Genomic DNA, 24,959 nt, shown 5'->3' with positions numbered 1-24,959 from the left:
TATTGGAAATTTAATGTCTGTCTATCAAATCGTCTGTAATGAGCTCATAACAGCTTCGATTGTGTCACATCGTCTTGCTGTCCCCCCTCCGTTCTGTGATTGATTCCTTCGTTGAGGTGAAAACGAAGTCCATGGAATCCAGGCTGCCTAGCAGCGTGAATAAAATTGCGTACGTAAGACAGCATGGGGAAACCCAGGCTAGTTGAGCCTATGAACTTTGAGCTATATATTTCTGCACCGGCAACATTCTTGTTACCGTGAAACCCAGGTGGGGGATTTTGTAGAGAATGTATATTTCTGGAAATAAAATAATGAAATCCTGAGTAGAGAGGGTAGATGTTATGATACTACAACTTTCAGGGAGTTTTCTTCTTGTGTAGATGTAGCCAGTAGACACATAGCAGGCATTTTAGCCATGTTGATTTTCAATACAGGATAGGTTTCTCTGTAGCTTTTGGACTGATTTGACTGTGGTAGCTCATAGTTTTCATTGATTTATCTTTTTTTTTGTCCTAAAATCGATCATGGGATCATTGTAATAGTTTTAATTTATTACTGGCTATACATACTGTATTTTCCAAGACAACTCCATTGTGATAACTGAATTAGTGTAATCATAATTTCTCATAGTGTCTGAAGAGTGTTGTTAGTGACAACACCATCCCCTGAATGTGACGCTATGATTTCTCAATTCCATTGAAATACTGTATTTCTACAGGGTACAACTATAGTTGATAGATGTGGTTACACCAACTTCTCAGTCCTCAATAAGGGGAATCCAAGCACTCAGCTGAGCAGCTAAATGCCATGGAAAGGTTTCACTGGCATTCAGGAGTAGCCTATAATAACAACTCCAGTTGTATTCTCTGTAACACTTTAAATGACACAGCCCTTTTTACACTGTCAGGAGCATACTGTAGCACAAAGCACAGTGTCACACTAATGTTCAGGCTGAAATAATTATGTGGTTATTAGACACAACTGGAACCCAGTTTATCCAAACTCCAACTTTACCTCTTTAGCACAACCATGTTCTAGTAGTCTTTGTAACGCCATAGACTCCCATTGTACTTCACTTTACTATACTGTGTAGAGAGGGCTGTGTGGCATAAAGGGTTACTGTTTCCTGTTGTACATATCTGTATGAAATAAAAGGGTATTTGCTGCACTGTAATGTGAAGTTAACCTGAGGTAATAATTCATTGTATATGCTACTAGTTTGCAGACATTTGATCGTTAACTGTGAAGGAAGAATGTAATACAGGTCATTCACTGTTTGTAAGCATACTGTAGAGGATTTCTTAACTCTGTACAATAATCTAACCAATGGTTTGTAAAGAATGATTCCTAAATTAGAATGTGTTTTTGGGTTACATTTTTTTATTCAATGTTTCTTCTTACTCTTTTTGAGTGAAATGTTTTTTGTTTAGTTTTTTTTTTATACACGTTAGCCTGAGAAGGGAAAACTATCAACTAGACACTCTGAATGACATTCAGTTCTCACTGTGATGCCTGGGCTTTTACATGTACAGCCCCTGAAGAACTGACTCCGACCCGTTTGGACGCTAATGATGATGATGATGATGATGATGATGTGACAACAACAGCGACAGCAATGATTGTGACTGAAGAAAACAGAGCCATAATGAGTTAATATTCTGATGGGAGTCCTGATTCTAATGGTTATTATGAACAATGTTATATTGTGATGTGTAGCAATGAAGTTGGCCTAGTGTAACCATGAAGCATTCTTCAGTGTAGTTTTAGACTATTCATTGTTCATGACTCTATCTCAGATAGATTCCAAATGTAAAGATGAATTCATTACTAGATAGAACTCAAAACTACACAGATGTTTGTGTTTGGAAAGACATCATTGAAATGTTGAAAAATGGTTACACTTGGCATCCTGAAATCCATACTCTTTAGTGCAGTCAAATGTGTCATATTGCATTCAAAATTGCAAATGCCATGTTGAACATGTTGCTGAGTTTAAATACATGCATCCTGCAATGTCATTGGGGCTTGATGGAACATAAACCACTGCCATGCTAATACATTATACATTATGTATATCATTCTTAACGTCACAGTTCTCTGGTTATCAGCTAGGTTCATGAAATTCTGAATATGACATTCAAAGCCTCAGCAATGGATGAAGACATTTGAAAACACCTGTCAACCATCATCACCAATGAAAAACAAAATCCTAGGTTAACACACTTCCCCCAAAAGAGGAGCTGCTTCCCTCTTCATTTATCAGTCTTTGATCTAAACAATACAATGTTAAACAACACCAACCCACAGTATATTTATATTACCTATTACCTACTACATTGTGATGGACTTTCCAAGCAAATCTGACACTGTCCATATCTGGGTGCTTAATGTATAAACGGACCTTTTTCTGATCAGGTTCTGAGACTGCACTGAGTTGTTTGTCCTGTGGACATTTCTATGAACTACTGAATGTTAGCTCTGTTTATTCTTGCCATATATAGTATACAGGGCAGACTAGTTACACAGTAAATAGTACTAGAAGGGAAAGGGGTGGAGGGAGGGGGGTTGCTGAATGCATTTTTATGTATGTGAAATGTTTTCATCTAGACAGTATGTACTTTTTAGCTACGTACATATCATATGTAATCCGTACTATGTCTTAAAACGTCATGAGCAAATGCATGCTTGTCTACCTCTTTCTTCTATCCTACACATTTTCATCTCTTGTGATGTCCACATAGTAATGGTAGACTAGAGATTAAACTGAAGAATGGAAACCTGTATTTATAACTTTACACCTTTGTATGCACTTTTGGTAAGAGGAGTAGGTAATAAAACTTGTTGTAACAGTACAGGAGGGTGTTGAGTCTTTAATAAACTAGATGTATCACCATATGGTGTTGCCACCTGCTACTCAATGGAATTACAGTTTTTTCTGATTGCTTAAGCACATTTTTTGTAACTATGGCTTTTTTTGCAAAACTCTACACACAAATGGCAAAACCTCTCACCCAATCAGCAAAACATTGTAGTTATCTTGCAAAAGCTAACACACCTTGCTTAACTCTTCACACCTTCGTAAAAAATTGTGTTTTCAGATCTAACAGTAAACACAAGCCATCACAATAGTAAGCACACAATGTGCCAACAACACACTGATGGTATGAATAAAAACACATCTGGCTTTTGCTTTCTCTGTGCACAAGGTAGACTATGTCAGTTTGAGGTCATACTTTTGTCATAGTTCTGTAAACATACAGGGATCCCAACTTCAAGTACTAGTGTTTATTTACACACATCAAAACAAACACAAGTGTGTTTTTCCAAGTCAAAACACAAAATAGCATTTCACTGAGACAAAACAAATCAGTCTACATCGGTCGCTCTCTCAAAAATTCTGTCTACATCACATGCAATGTCCTAGTCCAAGGCACCGGGAAAAATATATTCTGGAATGACGTATCCAGCCCTGACATGACAATATCCCCACATGTAGACTGTTTTTTTGTCTCTTCTCACTCTTCCTGCTCACTCCATCGTACCCATTGTACATTACCTGTGGCTTATTTATAGTGCTTAGGCTGATTGCAAAGTGAACTAATTATCTAAAACAGTTTTCACATGAGAAAGTGTGCCAGAGAGTTGGCAAAATAGTGTAAATAATAGCCATTGTGACTACAGTTGTGCAAAGTGTGTGTTACAAAATTGCAAACTGAGTGCAAAGCAGTGTTTGTGCTTTTAGTTTTGCAAACTCAGTGAGTGGTTTTGCCATTTGTGTGTAGAGTTTTGCAAAAAAAGCCATAGTTACAAAAAATGTGTTTAAGCATTCAGAAAAAACTGTAAAGCACACTTCCCAAGTCCTCTCCAAGCCCCACTCCTGCGCCCAACACCTGCAACTGTGAATCACGCCCCACAAGATCTCTCTGTCCTCTGCTCCTGTTACTCTTTGTAAATCCATAGCCTTACGTGTCCTCCCCTTGGTTAGCACCTGAGTGTTTGTATTGAGTTTGCGTGAATGTATACACTTGCTTGAGAGCTTGTAACAATGCTACTGAACAATATACACAGTCCAAACTGCCTACTTGAACTGATATACTTGAACGTGTGTGTGTGTGTGTCTGTGTCAAACTGTGCCTGTGTGCGTGTAGCAAGTGTTTGTGTGTGTGTGCCTGTGGGTACATGTGAGTGACATTGGTGGTGAGTGAGTTAGTGAGGTTCCCCCTTTGTGTGCTCTGCCAATGTGTGTATGTGAGTGTGTGTGTGTGTGTGTGTGTGTGTTTGTGTATGTGTCTGTATATCTATGTGTGTCTGTCCAAACTTGTATGCACTGCACTGTGTGTGTGTGTGTCTGTTTGTGTGTGTGTGTGTGTATGTGTGTATATACCACGTAGGCTACTATAGGTGGAAAGAGAAAAGATGTCAAGAAAAACAAAAATAGAAGCTCCTGACCAGTGTGCATCTCCTGTCCTGTGGGCCTACACATGGACTGTTAGCCCACAGCACATGAAACCTCAGCCCATGACTCCGCCAGCCACGTCACTCTAGGCTGAGTGTTAGCCATGACGATGCAATCCAGCGCACATCCAGGCATCGCTCTCAGTGCGCACTCAGGTGCTTCACCTTTGACATGACTAATGCGGCGCGACGCCCTAATGACACAAATGCACTAAATGGGTCGCACGATTTGCGTCCAACGGGGGCTCTTATCTAATCTGATGGCTGTTTGCTCATTCTGCTCTTCTTTTCCGCTGACCTGGGAGGAAAAGGTTGACAGCTGGACGTATATAAGGTCAGGGCGACTGGTGTTCATCCTCAGCCTTCTCCATCGCCATCTGCATCTCCATCTTCACCCAGAAGAACACCTCCATCTCCAACTCCCTCGCAGGTGAGGTTCCATCACTTATTCTCTTTTAGAGTACAAGAGGTTAGAATGTAACTTTTAGGTTATGGCATGTCTCGTCTCGTCATGTCTGTATGTTTTGCTTTTTAACTTACCTGTTGTAATTAAGGAGTTTGCTGGTGTGCTTGTGTGTGACAGCCCACCGTTGCCATGGCTCTCTGGCTCCAAACAGCTGCTCTGCTTGTCGTGGTGGCTCTGTCAACCACGGGCACTGATGCCGCCACCGCCCAACACCTGTGCGGGTCGCACCTGGTGGATGCACTGTACCTGGTGTGCGCAGACGAGGGCTTCGTCTACAAGCCTACAAAGAGAGCTGTGGACCCCCTCCAGGGTAAGACAAACTAGAGACTGAAAGAGAGAGGGAGAGAGAGAATCAAACACCAGGGGCAGAATAAAAGAAACAGAAGAAGAGGGAAAGATAGAAAGAGAGAGAGACAAAGATAGAGAGACTGGTTGGAGAGAAAGAGTTGGAGATTGAGACAGAGAGAGCGAGAACGAGAGCGATGGAGAAAGAGACAGAGAGAGAGGGATGGTGTGGAGTGAGAGATACAGAAAAGACTTGTACAGAAGAATGAATAAATAGGATACTGGGATTCTAAACACTCTGAGCACATGTTGAGGCTCATGAGAACCAGATCTCTAGCATGCCAATGGTGACCACTGAATAACACATTCTACTTACAGTAGCACCGACAGTGGCACTTCTTGCACTTTCCATTTTATCAGATAATAGTGTGTGAAGTACTGTGTGTGTGTCCTAGTCTTGGCCATTTCAAATATGCATGAGTGTATGTTTTTTTTTTTATTGTTTCCTAGTGTTGTCAATACAATTTCAAATATTAACATGGTCCATTGACTGTCAGACATTTGAAAATGAAAAGGCCTTGTTTTGTCCTGTTAGGATTCCTGCCTCCAAAATCTGGCCAGGAGAATGAGGTGGGAGAAACCATTGTCTCGAGGAGGGGGGTTATGGGAGATGGAATTGTGCAGCAGTGCTGTCACAAACCCTGCAGCATCTTCGAGCTTCAAAAGTACTGTAGCTCGTTCCACAACTGAATCCCCCTGAGCAAGGAGAAGCACGCGATGAAAAAGAAGAGTGCGAATGGCCTTTTCACTAAAAATTGCCTTTTCAATGGGAGCTTGAGTCATTAGAAAAACTATGCCTGCCATTTAATAAAGCTTTTTGTTATTGATCATTTCAGTTGTGTCAATAGAGAACAAGGTTTGTGTGTGTATGTGTCAATGGATAAAAGGATGGGGCTGGGGGTGGTGGTTAAAAAAAAGTTATGTTATGAGAGTGTTATGAGGATAGTGGAAGATCCAGCCAGGGTTAATAAACCCTGATTTACATACCCAAATCAGTGCAAAATGTAAGTGTAAACACAAACACAAATGTAAACACAAATACAACGACACAGACATAAAACAAACCAATGAACCTCGATCCACACCACCAAGTCAAACATCATGTCACATCACGGGTGCTGCTCATAAATAAAAAGTAAGTCATCTAAATATTAAACATACCACAATAGACTATTGTGTTGCATTGTTATCAATCACTGAGCGAGAATATGTAATACTTTGTTGACTAAGAGTTCCAGGAGTAGGGTACCCTGGGAATCCAGAGTTCTCGCAGAAGCATTTGCTCAGCGAGAGACTCTGGCAACGAGTAATGATGCGCGTAACTTTTACCCCTTGCATCGCGGGGAACCTATCACATCTGTGTATCTGATATAGGCGGGCCAGAGGCGAGCTAAACAGATGACAGTCGTAGTGTTATCCAATTGCGTCAAAGTCCGGAATCAGTCAGTTAACATTGGTCGTAGTGTTATCCAATTGTGTGCAGTGAGATTTTCAAATACATGCTTGGTCCCGCCCCTCGAGTTGGGCCATTACATTATTCGTGGCCAGATCCTTAATCTTTCATATTTAGGTCTGGAATCTCCAGGCTAGGAGTAGGGTATGGAGAGAACTTAGAAAGTGCTTTATTTTCTATGCACAGCAGACGGCAACACCATGCGGCAGTCATACCATTCATGTTACTTATGTGAATACGGTAGTTACTTTTCTCTGCTCTTTGGTGTGGCATAAAATGAGTTATCTAGCAAGCAATTGGTCATGAATTAACACCTCTGTTATCACAACGAGCCGTACCACATCGAGTTGGGATGAGGAGATACTGACAGAAGCTTTATTTTGAATTGAGCTATCGCTTTAATGTGAGAGCCTTAAACACCCATGGGAAAAGTTATCCATTTTCTATTCCTGCCTCTCTCTTTCTCTCTCTCTCTCACACACCCACCCACACACCCTCTCTCTCTCCCTCTCATTCTCACACCCCTCATGGGTATACACGTTTGGGGATTAGCAGACTTCACAAACAATCAGGAAGTGATGGTGGCTGCCAGGTCTATCTGGACCAGTCGACAACAGTACGTATAGCTACAGTATTTACAGTGCCAGAATACTGGCTTTTGCTTCACAGGTCAGAAAACACATTTACAACAAGACAAGTGGACATGGAAACCTTCCCTTGACCTACATCTCAGGTAAGGACTTGCTGGATGTGTTCCTCTGTAGACCAACAATAGCAGCTCTTTTACTCATGATCCTCTTACTGGAGAACCTTCCAGCTCCGTTGCGTCACCAAATTTGTTTGAATAACCAAGCATTTAGGTAATGTTGTTTTTCATTTATATCAGTTGATAAGGCTTGACTTTTAGAGACACTTAGGAATGTAGTTTTCACATATTTCACATAAGAATGTGATTCAGAGCTCGGTTCCTGATAGCTGTTTCACAACTGTTTTGGTTTCAGCACCACCATACTGCAACCGTCACACACAACTGTGCTGTCCAAAATGGGCCGTGTGTACCTGATCGAGCCCGTGGTCAGCGTGTACTCCTTTGGCATGTTCATGACCTATCCACTGGTCCAGCAGTACGTGTACCGGCGCAAGTGGGAGAGGATCATAGGCTCTCCCTACCCGACTGAGCTCAACAACACCTCACGCTGTGGAGGAGCCAACCAGAGCACTCAGCATGGGGTAAGATGAGCAGGAGAGAGAGAGAGAGGGAGAGAGAGAGGCAGGGAGTGGGGAGGGTAGAGAGAGAGAGAGAGAGCGAGAGAGAGGGGAACAAAAAGATTGAAGACTGAAAAGCTTAAAATAGAAAGCTATTGTTGAAAGGCGCTTTGAATTCGTCTTACTGGGCCTAAGAGGGGAACTGGTTTTTATTGTAGTAGGCCTGTACGTAGGTAAGGTTAATTGTAGGTTTTCAATTTCTCTCACACAGTGTGTTATTTCCACTTCATCTTCTCTCTCATTTCCCTTCTTTCTTTGTCTGTCTCACCTTCTCAACTCTCATCATGTATGTTTGTCCGGTCTACTGACTGTTGTTTTACAGTCATTGTCTTCTTTCATTCATCTTTTGCCTTAAGGCGCTTTCAGATAAGAAACTGTATGTGCTATGCTCACATCTCTGTTCAGTGCAAAATACTAGTCGCCACCGCACACTGTCGTCAAAGTTCAACATTGTTTAATTTTGACCGCTGTGTGTGCAGTTGCTTGCTGCTGAATGGCTTGCATCGTGCACACTATTGAAAATAATGGGTTTCAGTGCTCATTGGTGCCATTGTGTAAGACATCAAAAGCATGTTTTTCACCGTTCCCTCTCTGTTGTTTTATTCAATCAGGCCCAGCTCCAGGCTGTGCAGAGGGAGACGTCTCTCTTCCTCCTCCACAGCGAGCTCTCCTTCCTCTTCCCCAGCCTCGTAATGTCCCTACTGCTCCTGGCCTACAGCGACTTCCACGGCCGCAAGGTGGCCATCGTGCCGCCCCTGCTGGGTGACATCCTGTTCACGCTGGCCTACGCCACCGTCAGCCGCTACTCGCTGGACCTCGGCTACCTCCTGGGCGCGGCGTTCGTGCGCGGGCTCTCGGGGGGTCCCTCGCCGCTTTTCGGCGCCTGCTTCGCCTACGTGGCGGACCGCTGCGACGGGGGCGAGGCCGAGGGGAAGTCCGGGAGGAGGACGGCGCGCATGGCCTTGCTGGAGATGCTGCTGGGCATGCAGTCGGGCTTGGCTTCCATGGCCACGGGCTTCTACATCCGCCTAGCCGGCTTCACCTGGCCCTTCCTGACCGTCACTGCGCTCCACATCCTCGTGCTGGCCTTTGTGCTCTTCGTCCTGCGGGAGTCTCTGGTCCCGGCCCAGCCGGCGCCCTTCACCTCCTCTCAGGTCCGCGCCTCGCGGCTGGGGACGGTGGCGTCGCGGCTGCGCGGGGTCGGGCGGCTCTTTTCGGCCGGCCCCAAGCGACGCGGCCCCCTGCTGGCGCTGGCACTGTGCGCCTTCGCCTTCTACAACGTGGTGACGCTGGGCGGCATGTCGCTCTTCATCCTGTACGAGCTGAACGCGCCGCTCTGCTGGGACGAGGTGATGGTGGGCTACGGCTCTGCGCTCTCCTCCGCCATGTATCTGGGCAGCTTCGCCGGCGTCCGGCTGCTGTCCGGTTACCTTGCCGACGTGTGTGTGATACTTCTGGGGCTTGTGTCACTCGCCGTTGGCTTCGTCATGGCCGCCTTTGCCAAGACCACCCTGCTCATGTATCTGGGTAAGATCAACTGGGGTCGACTGGAGCAGGAGCAAGGGGCATAGCAAGTGTCCAGTGCAGGCCAAGGGTCCAGGAACATCTCAGGCATTATAGGCCTAATAATATCTAAAAAAAAATGTATGCAGGGCCTAATATTTCTACCTACACCCCTTGCTTAAGTGGGGACCCCTAAAAGATTCGGAGGGACGTAGTGCCTGACAAGGTCCCTGAATTGTACCACTGTGTGTTACAGTGACAGGGTCCCTGAATTGTTATTAAATTGTACCACTGTGTGTTACAGTGACAGGGTCCCTGAATTGTTATTAAATTGTACCACTGTGTGTTACAGTGAGGGTCCCGCTGCTCCTGTCAGTCATGCCTTCACCACTGATTCGCTCCATGATGTCAAAGATGGTCACCAACTCTGAACAAGGTAAAGTCAACATTTGATTCAAGAGAAAATACACAACTTGTTTGCACCACAATCTGCATACCTGGAAAATGGTTCTATGGATTTAGGATAGAGCTGGTCCTGGTGATGAGTGGGCTCTTTAGTAACCACATGCAACAATACGCCTGCATCCACATTATAACTGTGGTAGATGTCATACCTGTCCACACAACTTGAGCAGTCATGAAAGGTTTTACTGTCATTTCTTATGACACTATCTCAACACAAACAATGTTTGGAAAAGGAAAGTGTTGAATTGTTCATCTCATAACCCTATGTGTGTGTTGACTACTTCCTAGTTAGCATAAATATTGTTATTATGGTCTTGTCTCTCTCACTCTATCCTCGAATTTGCCATGCCAGGGGCTGTGTTTGCGTGTGTGGCCTTTATGGAGATGGTCAGTGTTGGTGTGTCCTTCCCCACGTTCAGCAGCCTGTACGCGGCCACCGTCTCCTGGTTCCCCGGCTTCAGTTTCCTCCTGGCGGCGGTCATCACCCTGGTCCCCGTCACCTTCATCTGGTGAGTAGGCCACAGGGCTTACAGGTGCAGTGCGACAGTATAAGCCATCAACACTTCATCTGGTGAGTAGGCCACAGGGCTTACAGGTGCAGTGCGACAGTATAAGCCATCAACACTTCATCTGTTCAGTAGGCCACAGGACTTACAGGTGCAGTGCGACAGTATAAGCCATCAACACTTCAGGAGAAAACACTACAAGCTGTTTCAAGTTTCAAAGATTGCAAACATTGCACAAATTGAGTTGAATTGAATAATAAGCATACTGACAGCGTAATAATGTTGTAATCAACTGTGTGTGTATGTGTGTGTGTGTGAGCAGCGCTGTACGTCACCTGGAGAGGGCCATCCCTGAGGACACCAATCAGCTTATTCCTGATGACCCAGAGGAAAGCCTGTCTTTTCCACAACACGAAGTGAGGTCATGAGGTCCTGTTTCAAAGTTGGTTCAAGGATGGTTTGATGGCAGCATACATCTTTTACTGCTAAGCCTTTTCAATCTCCGCCTTAAAAATATGTTTACACAAGAGGAAAGACTCTGAGGAATCTGAAACTATGCTCCATATACTGTACATATTCTTACTTGATACTGACATACATGTATATCAACATAAATAGGATATGTAGACAAAATCAGGTATGTATTTAGGTGCATACATAAAAAATATAGTTCACATAACAATTCTTTATCACATTTTAAATAGTCTCAAGCACTGTACATTATGCACTAATATAAATCCATCACCAGATTCAGTCTCTGATCTTGACCTCTTCCTTGCACACCCCATTGAAATTGATACAATTGAAAAGCTTTGGATCAGAAAAAGAAACAGGTCTGGGCATATAACCAAGAGTGCCACTGCCAGGTGGAGGGGGCATGTCCCACAGGAGCAGGATGTTGGAGCACTGAGGACACAGCTGTAACGTCAGATCTGTAGACCAGGAGCTATGGTCACTGGTCAGTCACTGTGGTAAGTTCTCTGGTTTCGACTTCACACGGTGAGGCAGCATTCAGCAGTTCTGCCATTCTCAGCAGGAACCATGCAGTGGCAGGAAGATCTTAGATGGGTGCCTATTCAGCCATTTTGAGAATCTAGGTTAAACCCCTTTTGTTTTCATCAAAGAAGTCATAAGGCCTGCACTGTGCAATGCCAAGACTTCACTGTGGCTTTACTGTTTAGTTTACTGGGCCATACTTTATCTGGATGGTGTACTATGGACAGATGTTAAAACTAATAAGTATACTTTATGGTTGAGGTTAAGGGCTGGGTTTGCATAAGGTGATGTTTGAACAGTTGGAAAGACTAAACTTGAATTTGAACAAACCAGCATCTGTCCACAGGGTATCCAAATAAAGGGTTGCCATTAACTACACTGCATGTTCCCTCTTTTGTTTTTGCCTTCGATTTATAAATTGTATGTAAATGTGATGTTATGGTGTTTATTGTTTTCTGTCTTTAAATTCTCTTCAATCCATGAATAAATTAAGGTTATCTGCCTTATTTCATGATACCAATAGGTATGAATGTCCCTTTTATCTGAAAGGTGCTATTACAATTGCCAATTGTCTTGATCACTTAACTGATGCCATGCCGATGTTGTAGTTCTTCTGTAAAAATGGTCTGGTGGTGAACACTGAATAAATTAACTCAATAAATGAACCCATGTTGCGAGCACCTCCTTGTAGGGTATAACTTTGCCATCAATTTATCAAGTTATCATTGTGTTTGCTGTTGTATTCTTCATACAAAGATAAATCAAAAGAGAAAGTCATGGATGGTGCAATATAAATTCAATGAAAAAGTCTCACTCACACACAGAGCCCTTAAGAGCATTGACAACGCTTTTTAATATTGAACAATATTGCTACAGTAAATAGTCTATAAGCCTAGACAACAGTCATCCCTCTGGGCGCAACACATGGCTTACTTGGTATCTCAGGAACACATCACCCACAGCAACTCCTCTCCTATATGACACTGGGATGATGACGCCCTCGGCAAACGCCTTGGTCACCTAAGTCTTGTGAGATCAGATGTGCATTACAGCATACATCTGAAGATAAATGTATGACAATGGTTTAAAAGTTGGGTAGGAGTAATGACTAAAGCCCACCGCACACGGCCCGCGATGCGACAGTGAAACGCGACGGTGAAATTCTGTTTCGCTTTACTACACACACTGCTGGCGACGCGATCACCCATCGATTCAGTGGCCAGACAGCTGTTTTCTATTATGACGTATCAGAAAGGGGTCGAGAGACGGCAACGGTCGCCCTGTCGTTCCACTTGCTGTGTGCATTGCACCCTTCACTTCAATAGATTCTATTCCATTTTGCCGGTCGCCAGCCGTGTGAGTAGGCCATGTGCGTAGGCCTTAAAAAGCATGGACATCCAAAGATTAATCAGGCCCTAATTTCACTGATAAGCAACACAGCTGACAGCATGGTGGAAATATTGTGTTTGGTTGTTAAATAGTTACTTTATTGCCACATCCACTAATAACTCAACCTATGTTATGCTTGACTGTGCCCTGCTGAGTGGCAGTAGCAAGGGATCCATGTCTTTAAAGCATCTCTTTCAACTAGTTTACATATTTTAACTGCATTCATGAAAATGTGGCTTAAAAAATAGTCTTTCTGTTAAATTGAAATTCTCATTCAAATGTCCAGTTCTAGGCAAACTTGACTGGTATTCTGTTTGATAATGCACTCAGGCAAAGTTTCACTAAGTTGTAGGGGTATAACGGTACACAAAAATCACTGTTTGGTGTCTACCTCGGTTTTGAAATCACGGTTTGGTCAATTTTTCGGTACGGTAAGTACGGTAGGTACTGCTAGCCTAAAATTCACTGACAATATTGTTGATGTACAACGGTAATAGTATTCTGAAAAGGTGTCAAATGTTTTGTGACGTTAATTGACTAAACTGACATATGGTCTGCCACTTAATATGTTTCTGTGGGAGCTTGAATTTGAAACATGTTGAACATACTGTTCAAGACTGCATTCAGTACATTAGGCACACATCTGTATTGAACCCAACGTCCTGTACCTTAACGGTTCAGTACGAATACGTGTACCTTTACACCCCTACTAAGTTGCCTCCTGATGTGAGCTCTGTTAAACCCAATTAACACAAGACTGACCAAGGCCTTTGCCAAGAGTGGGTAACCAATTAAGCATGGCCACATGCCCCTAAAACAGAAAAACAAAACAAAACTTTTTTTTAACCGTTGGTAAAAAATAAGACAAACAAATAATTAGCTCAGTCTGAATTACTGAGCAACATAGACAATAACAAAAAAGGTAAAAAGAAAAGACAGTTCATTCAGATCAAACCATAGCAAATCACTACCAAACTATCCCCCAGGACAATTCATTTGAGCTTTAAAACATGATGAATGGAAATCCCCATATATACTTATAAAAAAGCTTCAGTGTACAGTATGTTAGAAGAAGCATGTCCATTGCACTAAGGCATGCTAACAGCAGTAAAATAACAGTTTGAGGAAATGTCCATTGTACAACTCATAATTTCTTCTTTTCCACAGCACACAACGTTATCGCTATGTCATGTACAGCAGTACTTCATCAAGTGTCATGGTGTATCAAAATAAAAGCCATAGAGTGTGTGCAGACCTCCACACTACACATTGACATGCAGTATGCTGGGGATGTCTATAAAAATGTCTTTCACTCACTCCTCAAAATCATTACCAAATTAGTCCTCAATGTACAAATGCACCAACATCAACTTGAGCCTTGGATTATCATACGCTCGAAACAGGTTGTGAACATGGGATTATAAGGTTTATGAATAGGGTTAAAACACAGCATACAATACAATGCTATAAGAATTTGTAAAATGAACAGTACCCAATTGTTAAATACTGTAGATAAAAGCTGGATTTTTGTTTAAATTTCAGTTGCCTTCCAATATCATTTCATTATTTTGTGTACACTATACTACAACCATTGTATACTAGTGCTGGCTAAGACAAGAGCTTGCTTCACAAACACACGCATACACACATAGACAGACAGACACACACACACACACACACAGAATTTGTAAACATTTCATGTCACTGATCAGTTTCTTTTGGTGTCTCTCCAAAGAGTGCGGTCAGCACAGCCTGGGAAACCAGTGAAAGATAAACAGCTAACAGAATGACATGACTTGTGTCCAGTCAGTGGCTCAGATGCAGACTTTAGAAATGCAGCCTTCATCTCTTTATCTCCTCTGTCTCACATGCACAGACCACCTTCCCGAAACCACCGGTCAGACCCATACAAATGTCCATTTTGATGTCATGACCATAACGCCATTATATTATTAAGTAATATATCAAGCATAGCTTAAAAAATTAATTTCGATCAACATCATGCAACGCCATCACGTCTCTGAACAGGAGTCCAGCCCACTCTTACAGCTTCTTAGATACTGTACTTATTAACACATCTCGCACCTCACATACCGCTGATGCTTAGCAGCTTAGTAGCGTCACGGCTTGAGATAAAAATGGACATTTGACTGGAGTGGTCTATTGACTACAGATTTCGTTTCCTCAACGTCACTAGCACGTAGAGGAGGATACCGGAGGTGGTCGTGCGGAGAGGTCAGGCGTGTGGGGGCCTCACTGCCATCCCAGCTGGGGGTGCAGTCCGGGCTGCAGGGGGAAGGGGGTGCCCGGGCCGGGGGGGTAGTTGGTGAAGCCGTTGGGCTGGGGCGGGTAGCTCTCCAGAGGGGACGCAGAGTGGGCCTGGGGACAGCGGGACAAAAGGCCAGAATGAGGATCCGACAAGCACAGAGGGCCACAAAACACTCAACGGACGCGGAACGCTCGGGGAACGTGTGCCATGGAAAAAACACTGTAAATAGTAAATGAATCAAAAGGCTGGCCTTTTAAAACTCCAATTTCACACACACACACACACATCTGTAGTCAGTGCTCAGAGATCAAATGAAAAGATGTAGTGAGGTCCATGCAGGCACAGAGACATACAACTGAACTTTGCCATAATATACAAGACTTGTCAATCTCATATATCCTGAGCTGCTACCAACAGGTCTAACTATGTAAAGTAGTTGTTGAGAGGGCACTTTTGGTAGATGCAGGCGTATGTGTGTAGTACCTGCAGCAGTGCTGACTGCATGGCTTGGTTGTGGAGTCCAGAGAGGGTAGCGGGAGAGGGAGCGGAGGAGAAGCCGGTCATGCCAGGGAAGGACAGCAGCCCGGGGAAGGAGCCGCCTCCTGCGGCCTGAAGACCACTGGTCAGGCTGCACAACAACACACATGTGCACATTACACATTATGACTTATATACCCTGGTCAGGCTGCACAACAACACACATGTGCACATTACACATTATGACTTACATGGCTTTATATACCCTAGACAGGCTGCACAACAACACACATTTGCAATAAGTCTATAATGGCTTTAATGTCCTTGGTCAGGTTGCACACACTGCGACTTGGACTTAGATAGTGCACTAGCAAGTAAATATCCATGTCAAGGACATACAAATCTGGAGAGTAGACTAGACAATACCAAGCAGTGAAAGTTGAACCTCATTTAAAGGGATACTCCGGAGTAATGGTTGATAATGGTTCACTTTAAAAGTTTGCAATGCTTCGGTTTATCTGTAGGATACCCATGGACACTACCACTGAAGTGTAAGGCTATTTTGGATTTTGCCAGTGGTTTGAGTGTTTTTTTTTTACATGGCTATATGCCCACTGTAACACGCTATAAACAATTTTGTTGCTAATGCAAATAACGTTCTAGCTGAAATTTTTGCTGAATAATTTTGCTCCCATTTTGAACCCGTTATCAAACATAAATAGACCCCAGGTTGTTTTTCCTCCAGAGTATCCCTTGAACAATGGCCCAACTACATACACACACAGACAAACAGACACACACTTACCCAGGCTGGCCCACCAGGGCTGGATTGTAGTTGGAGCTGAACGCCGAGGCGAAGCCCGGAAGCACCGGTGACGTGCTGGGGACCCCAGCGGCCGCCGCAGCTGCTGCTGCCGCCGCCTGTAATGGGGCCACGGTTGCCACCGACGACGGGGCCCCTTGGAGCCCCATTAGCGAGGAGAGCACAGGACTCCCCACCGCTGAGGGGCCTGTGGGCCCGAACCCTGAGAAGGCCTGGGGACTGTGGCCTGGGGGCAGCCCGGAAAATATGGAGGGGGCGGTGGTGAGGCCCAGGCCGAATGGGGAGGCTGCCTGAGCAACGGAGTAGACGGAGGAAGGTGGACCCACGGACGCCATGGAGGATTGCAAGGAGGAGGCCACGGAGGGGAAGGGGGAGGCGGAGGAGAGTGAGGGGGGGAAGGAGGAGAGGGCGGAGAAGGGCGAAGGAGCGGGGCTGGCGCCCGCCTGCTGGGACATGCCCTGCAGGCCCGAGAGCACGGCAGCCGGGCCGGCCATGGAGCTCTGCGGGGAGCCGGCCGAGTGCGGGTGGCCGGTCAGCCCCAGCGAGCGAGCCAGGGCGGCCGAGTTGGGCATGGCCAGCGAGCTGAGCGAGGGTGTGCCCGAGCGCGAGGGGCCCTTGAAGGCGGAGGGCACCGGGCTGCTGCTGCCACTGTTGCCACCGTGCCCGCGCTGGGTCATCACGCCCAGATGCTGGTCATTGCCGAAGAATGCCTGCTGGGCAGCAGAGGGCTTGGGGCTGGGGGCGTGCGGGGCTCCGTGGGCACCGTGAGGGATGGAGCGGTCGGAGGCGTGGGCAGAAAGGCCTCCCGTGGGGGTGTAGCTGCGGATGACCGAGTGTGAAGGGGTGCCCGCAGCGGTGGTGAAAGGCATGCCCAGTTGAGGGTCAGTGGGAGACAGGTAAGACTTGCCGGTCAGTGCCGAAGAGAGGTCACTGGCCGAGCTTCTGGAGGTAGGGGTTGGGGGTGCGCCCGATGGGGTCCCCGCACGGGACGTCCTGGCGGGGAACGGGGATGGCGAGAAGCTTCCAGAAGGCCCCGACGTCCCGCAGGGCGTAGTGGGCGTATGGGACCTGATGACCGAACCAGCAGGGCCAGCTGACGGGGGCATGCCAGGGAACGAGCCCGAGCCGGGCTGCTGCCCACTCAGGTTGGAGGGCAGGTGTGGGGACATGGGGGTCCCCGGCGGGCCCTTGATGACCGAGGGAGAAGGTGCAGGCACGGGGCTGGGCGACTGGGCCACAGGGTTCTGGGAGGGCACCATGCCGGGGAAGATGGGCGTGATGGGGGTGGTGGGGGCCGGTGTGGTGGAGGGCTGGGAGGAGACGGGCGTCGAGGGGGCCGAACACGTGTGCGGGGAGATGGTGGCCGTGGTGGTGACGCTGGTGGAGCCTGGTCGAGAGTAACCTGAAAAAACAAAACAAACAAAATGAACTCATGACTTATTCATTCCAAAACACAGTGGTTTCTTTTAGTGTGCTCTAATGTGCGGTTTTTATTAGACAGCCCAAATTACTGTTTTGATGGAGATACCATCAGTTATTAAGACACCAACAAAGGTTTGGAAGCACCCATTAGCTTTCGGCGGCCATTTCAAGCGATCAAGCTGCTTCAGGAGGAGCAGGGTTATGGGTAGTAGAAGCATGAGGAATGGGGATTGCTGCAGGGTCAAAGATCAAAGCCCACACACCCAGTTATTGGTCAATCTGGCTCCGGAAGCCTGCGCTTCCCAAAGATCTGCCTGTCAGATTGACCGCAGGAAGCGAGCGAGAAAGAGGCGGATGGTGACGTTAATCTAGCGCCAGACGCCAGGCTCGTGCGTGCGCAGCTGTGCGCGCGTGTGAGTAGCCGCTGATGGGGCAAGCTTTCTACAGCTACAGCGTGGGAGTGAGGCAGCATCTCTCAAGCCCGCGTGTGGCCCGGGTGGTCAGGGCGGTCGGCTGGGCATCAGATGTCGGGCGGGAGGGGGAGGAGGGGGGTCGTACCTGGGGAGGCGAGCGTGGCACTGTATGGTGGGGGGGGCACGCTGGCAGTGATGACCCCGCCCACTGATATTAGCCCTGCGTTGTTGTACGCACCTGGGCAGGGTGTTTAAACACATCACACGTCAGCGCCAGCCAACACACACACACACACACACACACACACACACACACACACACACACACAGGTATGTACACACACATTCATGCACAAAACCAGTTATAAACTGCATATTAGCAGTGGCCAACACAACTCATACACACACACTACCACACACACCATGACAATACACACCATGCACAAAAACATATATATCAAAAAGTTCTATACTAACACTCTCATACATCTACCACAAACTCACACAACACACACAACCAACAACTATCACTTACAGACAAACAGTCACACACACACACACTAACATCACAGCACTAAACCACAACACTAACATCACAGAAACACTCACAAATACCACAAACCCACATATACAAACAAAACAACAACACAGGCACAATCAAAGCCGAATTCTCTGTTGGGAGGTCCATCAAGACCACAGTGTTGGTGGGTGTGAGGACACTTACTTGGTGCGATTGTAGCGTGCACCCTGCAGGGTGGGATGGGGTAGGGAACAGGCCGGTGGGGGTTGTAAGAGGACGGAGACTAACAGGGCAGAAAGTGACAGGAAAAGTGGACATGAGTGCATTATAACTTTGTCCTCAAAAATCAACAACAGTATACAGACTACATATTAATTTACTAAAACACAGATGTAGTCTAAAAACTTGTCAGTTATATTGTCAATACAAAATACAAAATCAATGCAATAGTGAAATCAAAAGAAGATACAGTAACAGTGAAATTGAAATAATACTGATAAAGAACATTAATAATTCTATGACTCCCTGAAGAGGCCTAGGGAGAGGTTTGTGCATTACCGGTTTGAAGGGTCCAAGGATCCTTGCTGCAATCCCCGACCCCTTCCCTTCAGTATTAGTATTCTCCTCATTCTCCTTCTTCTTAGCAGTAGTGCCATTATTGGACTGCGACTGAGGCTGAGGCAAAGGTGCTTTCTGAAAACACACACACACACACACACACACACACACACACACACACACACACACACACACACACACACACACACACACACACACACACACACACACACAAATTGATAAACATAATAAAAACAATCTCAACCTAGTAGCTATGCCCACCATCATTGATAGTAGCAAATAATATACATGCATAAACACCTGCAATATACAAAGACATACAGAACAATGGTGGCAGACAAGCAATAACAATGGGGTTTCATTCCTTTGGTGTTTGGTGATGATCTGATTCCTTCTTGGACATGTGATTCTAACCTTGAACATAAAAACAAACTGTTCCTGGACATTATTAGATTCTGGTGCTATTTGAATCCTTGAATGGGTCAACTTTAACCTTGGGTTATGACTCCACTAATAGGAGAAAACGAAGGAGGCCAAAGATATAGCCTCACATGACTACCTACCGGGAAGCTGCCAGTGACTTGGCTGGGCCGACCCTTTGGGTAGGGGTTTCCTGGAATCACCCCACAGGAGGAAATCATGGCCACGGGAGCCTTACAGCCAACCTTACAAACCTGCAGGGTCACATTGAGCCAACAGCAGTTAAAAATACACTAATTTGTCATTATGTTGACAATTAAATAAAATGCCAAACCATTTGCAATGTAATAATGCTGAATACATCAAATAAATCTCCATGTCTTCTATCTGTGTCTATGTTAGAGATGGGCATACGTAAATATGGTTGTTTCTTAACTGTTCTGATCTTCTTTTGCTTTTTACATTTTCAAAGGCATTTCGGTCCTGTTTGTTTAAAACTGGGTAGAGTGGCTGTCGCACTTATTCCCTATGGTTCCCTCTGGTTTCTCTCAAGCCTACTGCTACCTTGGCTAAAATCATACGTATACAATAAATCCCTTTGGTTAAAACTGTCTACCAAACAGACATATGTGAGTGCATGAAGTGACCTGCTCAAGGATTCTCCGTGCTCGCTTCTTCTCAGACAGGTGAGTGCGGAAGATATCCTCCACTGGACGATAGTTCTGAGCATCGCAGATATTCCTGAGAGAGAGAGAGAGAGATGTCATTATACAATCCATCTTTAACGTGTTACTCTACCTTTATGACATTTCTCCAAGAAAAATCAACATTTTAATTCATACATTGTAATGCATCGTGTACTATAACACATTAACAATACCGGAAAAATGTGTATGCATGTAATATCTACCTAACATACCACCTAACATATTAACATTGATTACATTACTGTTTGATATCATGTAACATAAGCAGGTGGATTTAAGTTTGTACTTACAATGCAATCAGTTCCAAAACAACAAGCTTGTCCTTGGTAAACGTGAAACAGTTGAGTATGTTGGCCACTTTGGTGGTTGGGATGGCAACCATTTTCTACAATTTAGACACAAACACAGTGATGTCAAAACAAGCAGAGGTTTTATTTAAATTAGCCTACAGTCCCATAACTAGCTGTGGTAATATCAGGTATTTAGTGTGCAGCGTGTTGTAAAATGATGCATTGTACTGAAAAGGGAGGGGGTCTTAATGTCATAAAATGTTGCCAAGGCTTATTGCAGTTTTTTTCTATCGCTCTCTTAACACAGACTCACACATACAAAACACAACTGGCCAAATGGATAATTTTCTTCTCAAAAACACATTTTGTTAAATATACTACTAACACATCTTTCTCTGCACACACTAACTTTACCAAAACACTAGGAATCTGACTGAAAATGAAATTATTCTGTCAAAGAATAACACTTGTTTTCACTTCACAAGGTACATGCAGTCAATCAAAGTAAACCAGGTTTCAAAATACTGGCTATTGTTGACATTACAAAACCTGCATAGACTTTTATGTTTCAGTTTTACAGGTATTTGCATGCAATTTTTACACTAAATTTCTTGGTTGGGAACTGTCCACATGTTATGTTAACATTCAAAAGCATTTTAGTAAAATGCAAATCAGTTTTTTTCCTTTACTGTTTACTACAGGAGGCACAGAAATACTGTTTACAGTATGATAGAACAGAAAAAGTATTGCAATGCTTAGGGTGAACAAACTATCCATGAAACACACAAGCATTCTGAACAAAAAACAACAGCAAAAAGCCCAGATAAAAAGGGGGGAGCTAAAAAAAGCACAAAATTACTGTATCTAATCTCTGCGATCTTCAGGGTTAGGCCACATGTTTTCATCAACATTGCATTGATTACATGGTCAATGATAGTGGCACGAATTTCATCACTGACAACATTTCTTGCAGCCAAATGGAATGCCACCACCACGCATTCTTACATCTCTACCATGCCCTCTCCTTGGGCCTGCTCTCCTCCCTGGCCCTGCTCCAACATAAATCAGTTGTGTGTCAATTATTGGATTGTTTGTTTATTATCTGCTCAGATGTATTGTTTTTGAACTGATATCATTGCAGAAGCAGAGGTTTTTATACTGTATCTAAGGTTTGGAAGATTGTTTTTACTATTGTGGCATGTTGTGTGTTAACATTCGCAAATAATGCAAAAACAATCCATAATTTTGTTGCGAGGTATAGCTTGTCTGTTAAGAAAATGTAAGCATTGTGGAAATGTTTTCACTGACTGCATATTGTGTGAAAACGACATGAAATGTGTGAATGGTATGGCCACAAAAGACCAATGCTGTGCTAATTGTATTTAGAGTTTTGAACCACCACAAGAAGTCATGTAATGTCACTCTATGATGCAAAACGCTTGACAGAGATGACAAATCCTGACTTGACATCAGAGTATTGATCCCAAGGCAATCAATCACGATATACTAGTTATACGACTTGCCACTCCCATGTATCAAGACTTGTTTATTAAGGCACTTACGTGCTGTAAAGCCTTCACAGCTTTGATCTGTGGTTCTGCCCATGAGAAGTACTTCAGAATATCAATCACCTGCAATCACAAACAAGTGTGAGATTTCTCAAATGCCATCTTTATATATAAATATAACCTGCTACAGTACATTCTGTCATTCTTGTCTGAACCTTACCTGTTCACTTGAGAAGTAGCCATGTACCTGTTCGATTGCTTTTACTCTTTGATCTGTCAAAACACACTGAGCGGAGCACAGAGGGTTTATTATTGTTAGGCTGGCTGCCATTGTGCTGTACGTGCACATCAACCGAAATGCATCCTTACCCTTCTTATTTCGTCCAAGACGATGTCAAATGACTTCTTGTCCATGATGAATGTTCAAAGTAGCATAAATCGCTGAAATAGATTTCAGAATCCTGCCTTTAAGCATACAGATTGGTAGCCAAGATAATATCCAAGCAACTTTCCAATGGGTAACGTTTGCTGATGCAAACGATAGATAGATATAGCCTAGGAAACTTAACCTAAAGTAATATCTAATGAGCCACTTTCTGGGCCAACAACATATTCTTTAAACAAACCACATCTTACTCCGATCCTCTGAAAATATAATAAATAACCAAGTTATTTGGTTGTGTTGTCTTTTTGGTAATCTTGTATGCAAGAGCACCCCTGTAGCTGGGTTTAATTCACCAGGCTAAAACAACCCCGGTTAGCTTGCGAGCTAGCAATCTCTCCGACAATCTTCAGCCCTTTGAAATGGCAACAAACAAATAGTTTGGAAGATAGGTTGCAACCGTCCTACAAAACCGTCCCCTGCTGCTGTCAACTGGTAGATATTAAAGTGTGCTGTAAATACAGTTACTTTGCTCTATACGTTTATAAAGATATACTACTGACATGACTTCTTTTGTTAGCTAGCTTGCTAGCTAGGTCCATTGGTTCAGATTGGTGACGCTCATGCGGTAGGATTTCTGTATCCAGTGCAGCAATTCCGGATATAGTCATAATATTTACCTCACTGTCTGCCCTACGGAGTGAAAAACTATCATAATGGGGCAAAGGAAGGAACATGTTGCCAAGTTATAGAGGAACTACATATCATGTAATACTTTTGTCATACAACGATACAAAGTACCTCAAATATAACATGTAACTTTTACTTTGATACATTGTATCTCCCTATGCACTACGTCACATACGTCAAACAAATCAAATCAGCAAATTGTCACCCTATGATTGTCACACACCATAGAAAAGAAAGTAGCCTACGAAAAGGTTCAGCTCATAGTCAGTGGTTCAGCTGTAGTTATTGCATGGTAATATGGAAGCCCGTAGATTCCATTACTTCACATTTATTTTAGACCCGTTTCTCCCAGATTTCATTCCCCCTTATATTATTATCTCTGGTTATTGAACTTTGTTATCTCGAGATAATGAGAAAGATGTATTATCTTGAGATAATTAATTAAATAAATAAATAAGTTATTTCTAGATAACAAAGTTATCAATCAAGTTTTCAATGACAATGTTCTCATTATCTTGAGATAGAAAAACGTTGTTATGACAGAAACACAATGTTATTATCTCAGGGAAACCAGTGCTTGAAGTGGGTTGGGGGGGGGGGGGGGGGGGCATATTATCACATTTGACATTTCTCAAATTCAAGGTCTCAGTAGCATACAGACAACACACACACATTCACTAACAGCAGAAAAAAGTAATTAAAAGTATATAATATGATGCACGTTCAGGAGAGTTTCAATTGCGAGCTAGCGCTCTGTTTTGTTTGAGCATCAACCGAAGTGACGGTAACCATCATCGCTTAGAGCACCTTTAACCTGAAACAGGGCCAGGCGCCAGGCTAGCCTATAAACTTAAGTTTTATACCTGAAAGTCTAGGTTTAACTGACTGTGCATCAGGGACCACCATTCTGACTAACAAGGACCCTGACGACCGTTGTTGTGGGGTGTGAGGTAAACCACCTGCAATGACCACCTGCAATGCCTTCACACACCACCACTGGACAGCAGGCCACTGTCAATAACAGCAATTTGGGCAAGTCACAGCTCTAAAGCCCCAGCTTGGAACGTATTTGGGCAGTGCAAGTTCTCACTGGCACAGGGCTTGTGCAGTCCAACACATCTTCACTTTTATGAGGGATAACAAGAGGGATAATAGCTGTTTTGTCTGTTTTTCTAATGTCCATTAATGGCATTCAGTCTTTATAGTCCTTTGGCCCCATTGCTCGATGAGTGCTTGTCCACCTCTTGATGAGATCCAGACAGGGGGACCAGGACACTAGCAAGGGGATACTCTGACAAACTAGATGGCTGGTTGAAATAATGAGCTTATATGTTTAAACTTTTCTCACTTTTTTCACTGATTACAAGTCCCAGTAATCAGACATTGACCCCACAATCTGCAAGATTAGTTCGGAAGTAATAACACTGGCTCTTAGCTGTTGTGTGGAGGGAATGGCTTCAGGTGGAAGTGGAAAAAACAGGTCAGGTTCCAATTAAAGCATATTTATTTTGTTGTGTTAGAGTGCAGGGATGATGCACCTAATCCTGCAATATAATTCAAGAGGAGATTTGACTGACGCAGAACAAATCACCATCATGAAGCAGGAAGAGGTCCT

At 44.2% G+C, this 24,959-nt stretch overlaps 3 protein-coding genes across 4 annotated transcripts; 2 read left to right on the top strand and 1 right to left on the bottom strand.

Annotated features, from left to right (window-relative positions):
* The first annotated feature begins 4,804 nt into the window (after positions 1-4,804).
* Positions 4,805-6,094, top strand: LOC125284569 (insulin-like). Its single transcript, XM_048228563.1, has 3 exons — positions 4,805-4,885; positions 5,039-5,231; positions 5,802-6,094. The coding sequence occupies exons 2-3, from the start codon at positions 5,051-5,053 to the stop codon at positions 5,954-5,956; spliced, it is 336 nt and encodes a 111-aa protein (XP_048084520.1). The 5' UTR covers positions 4,805-4,885; positions 5,039-5,050; the 3' UTR covers positions 5,957-6,094.
* A 1,231-nt stretch (positions 6,095-7,325) lies between these two features.
* Positions 7,326-12,047, top strand: LOC125284563 (solute carrier family 46 member 3). Its single transcript, XM_048228551.1, has 6 exons — positions 7,326-7,452; positions 7,721-7,949; positions 8,597-9,512; positions 9,841-9,924; positions 10,306-10,462; positions 10,782-12,047. Exons 2-6 carry the CDS (start codon positions 7,764-7,766, stop codon positions 10,885-10,887), a joined length of 1,449 nt encoding a protein of 482 aa, XP_048084508.1. The 5' UTR covers positions 7,326-7,452; positions 7,721-7,763; the 3' UTR covers positions 10,888-12,047.
* A 237-nt stretch (positions 12,048-12,284) lies between these two features.
* On the bottom strand, positions 12,285-23,304 carry proser1 (proline and serine rich 1). Of its 2 annotated transcripts, XM_048228534.1 has the most exons (13): positions 23,218-23,304; positions 22,642-22,713; positions 22,493-22,558; positions 22,327-22,395; positions 20,765-20,859; positions 20,415-20,508; positions 19,911-20,021; positions 19,327-19,461; positions 18,973-19,051; positions 18,394-18,486; positions 16,396-17,815; positions 15,597-15,741; positions 12,285-15,223 (listed from the first exon to the last, which is right to left on the bottom strand). In XM_048228534.1, the coding sequence occupies exons 2-13, from the start codon at positions 22,684-22,686 to the stop codon at positions 15,098-15,100; spliced, it is 2,478 nt and encodes an 825-aa protein (XP_048084491.1). In that variant the 5' UTR covers positions 22,687-22,713; positions 23,218-23,304; the 3' UTR covers positions 12,285-15,097. The 2 variants fall into 2 exon arrangements, with proteins under 2 accessions (XP_048084491.1, XP_048084497.1); XM_048228540.1 differs by lacking the exon at positions 18,394-18,486 and having other exon boundaries at positions 22,642-23,283.
* Between the last annotated feature and the right edge of the window lie 1,655 nt (positions 23,305-24,959).

The sequence above is a fragment of the Alosa alosa genome, chromosome 2 (genome assembly GCF_017589495.1).
Source record: "Alosa alosa isolate M-15738 ecotype Scorff River chromosome 2, AALO_Geno_1.1, whole genome shotgun sequence".
In the NCBI taxonomy this organism is placed as follows: Eukaryota; Metazoa; Chordata; class Actinopteri; order Clupeiformes; family Clupeidae; genus Alosa; species Alosa alosa.
Note: the sequence above shows the minus strand (reverse complement) of the source record. Positions and strands in the feature narration are given on the sequence as shown.

Coding starts and splice junctions, on each gene's coding strand:
- LOC125284569 (XM_048228563.1), top strand. CDS start 5,051: ATGGCTCTCTGGCTCCAAACAGCTGCTCTGCTTGTCGTGGTGGCTCTG. Junction 5,232..5,801: donor AGCTGTGGACCCCCTCCAGG/GTAAGACAAACT, acceptor TTGTCCTGTTAG/GATTCCTGCCTCCAAAATCT.
- LOC125284563 (XM_048228551.1), top strand. CDS start 7,764: ATGGGCCGTGTGTACCTGATCGAGCCCGTGGTCAGCGTGTACTCCTTT. Junction 9,513..9,840: donor CACCCTGCTCATGTATCTGG/GTAAGATCAACT, acceptor TGTGTGTTACAG/TGAGGGTCCCGCTGCTCCTG. Junction 10,463..10,781: donor GTCCCCGTCACCTTCATCTG/GTGAGTAGGCCA, acceptor GTGTGTGAGCAG/CGCTGTACGTCACCTGGAGA.
- proser1 (XM_048228534.1), bottom strand. CDS start 22,686: ATGGACAAGAAGTCATTTGACATCGTCTTGGACGAAATAAGAAGG. Junction 19,462..19,910: donor AAGTCACTGGCAGCTTCCCG/GTAGGTAGTCAT, acceptor GTGTGTTTTCAG/AAAGCACCTTTGCCTCAGCC. Junction 15,224..15,596: donor TGCAGTCAGCACTGCTGCAG/GTACTACACACA, acceptor CGCTGTCCCCAG/GCCCACTCTGCGTCCCCTCT.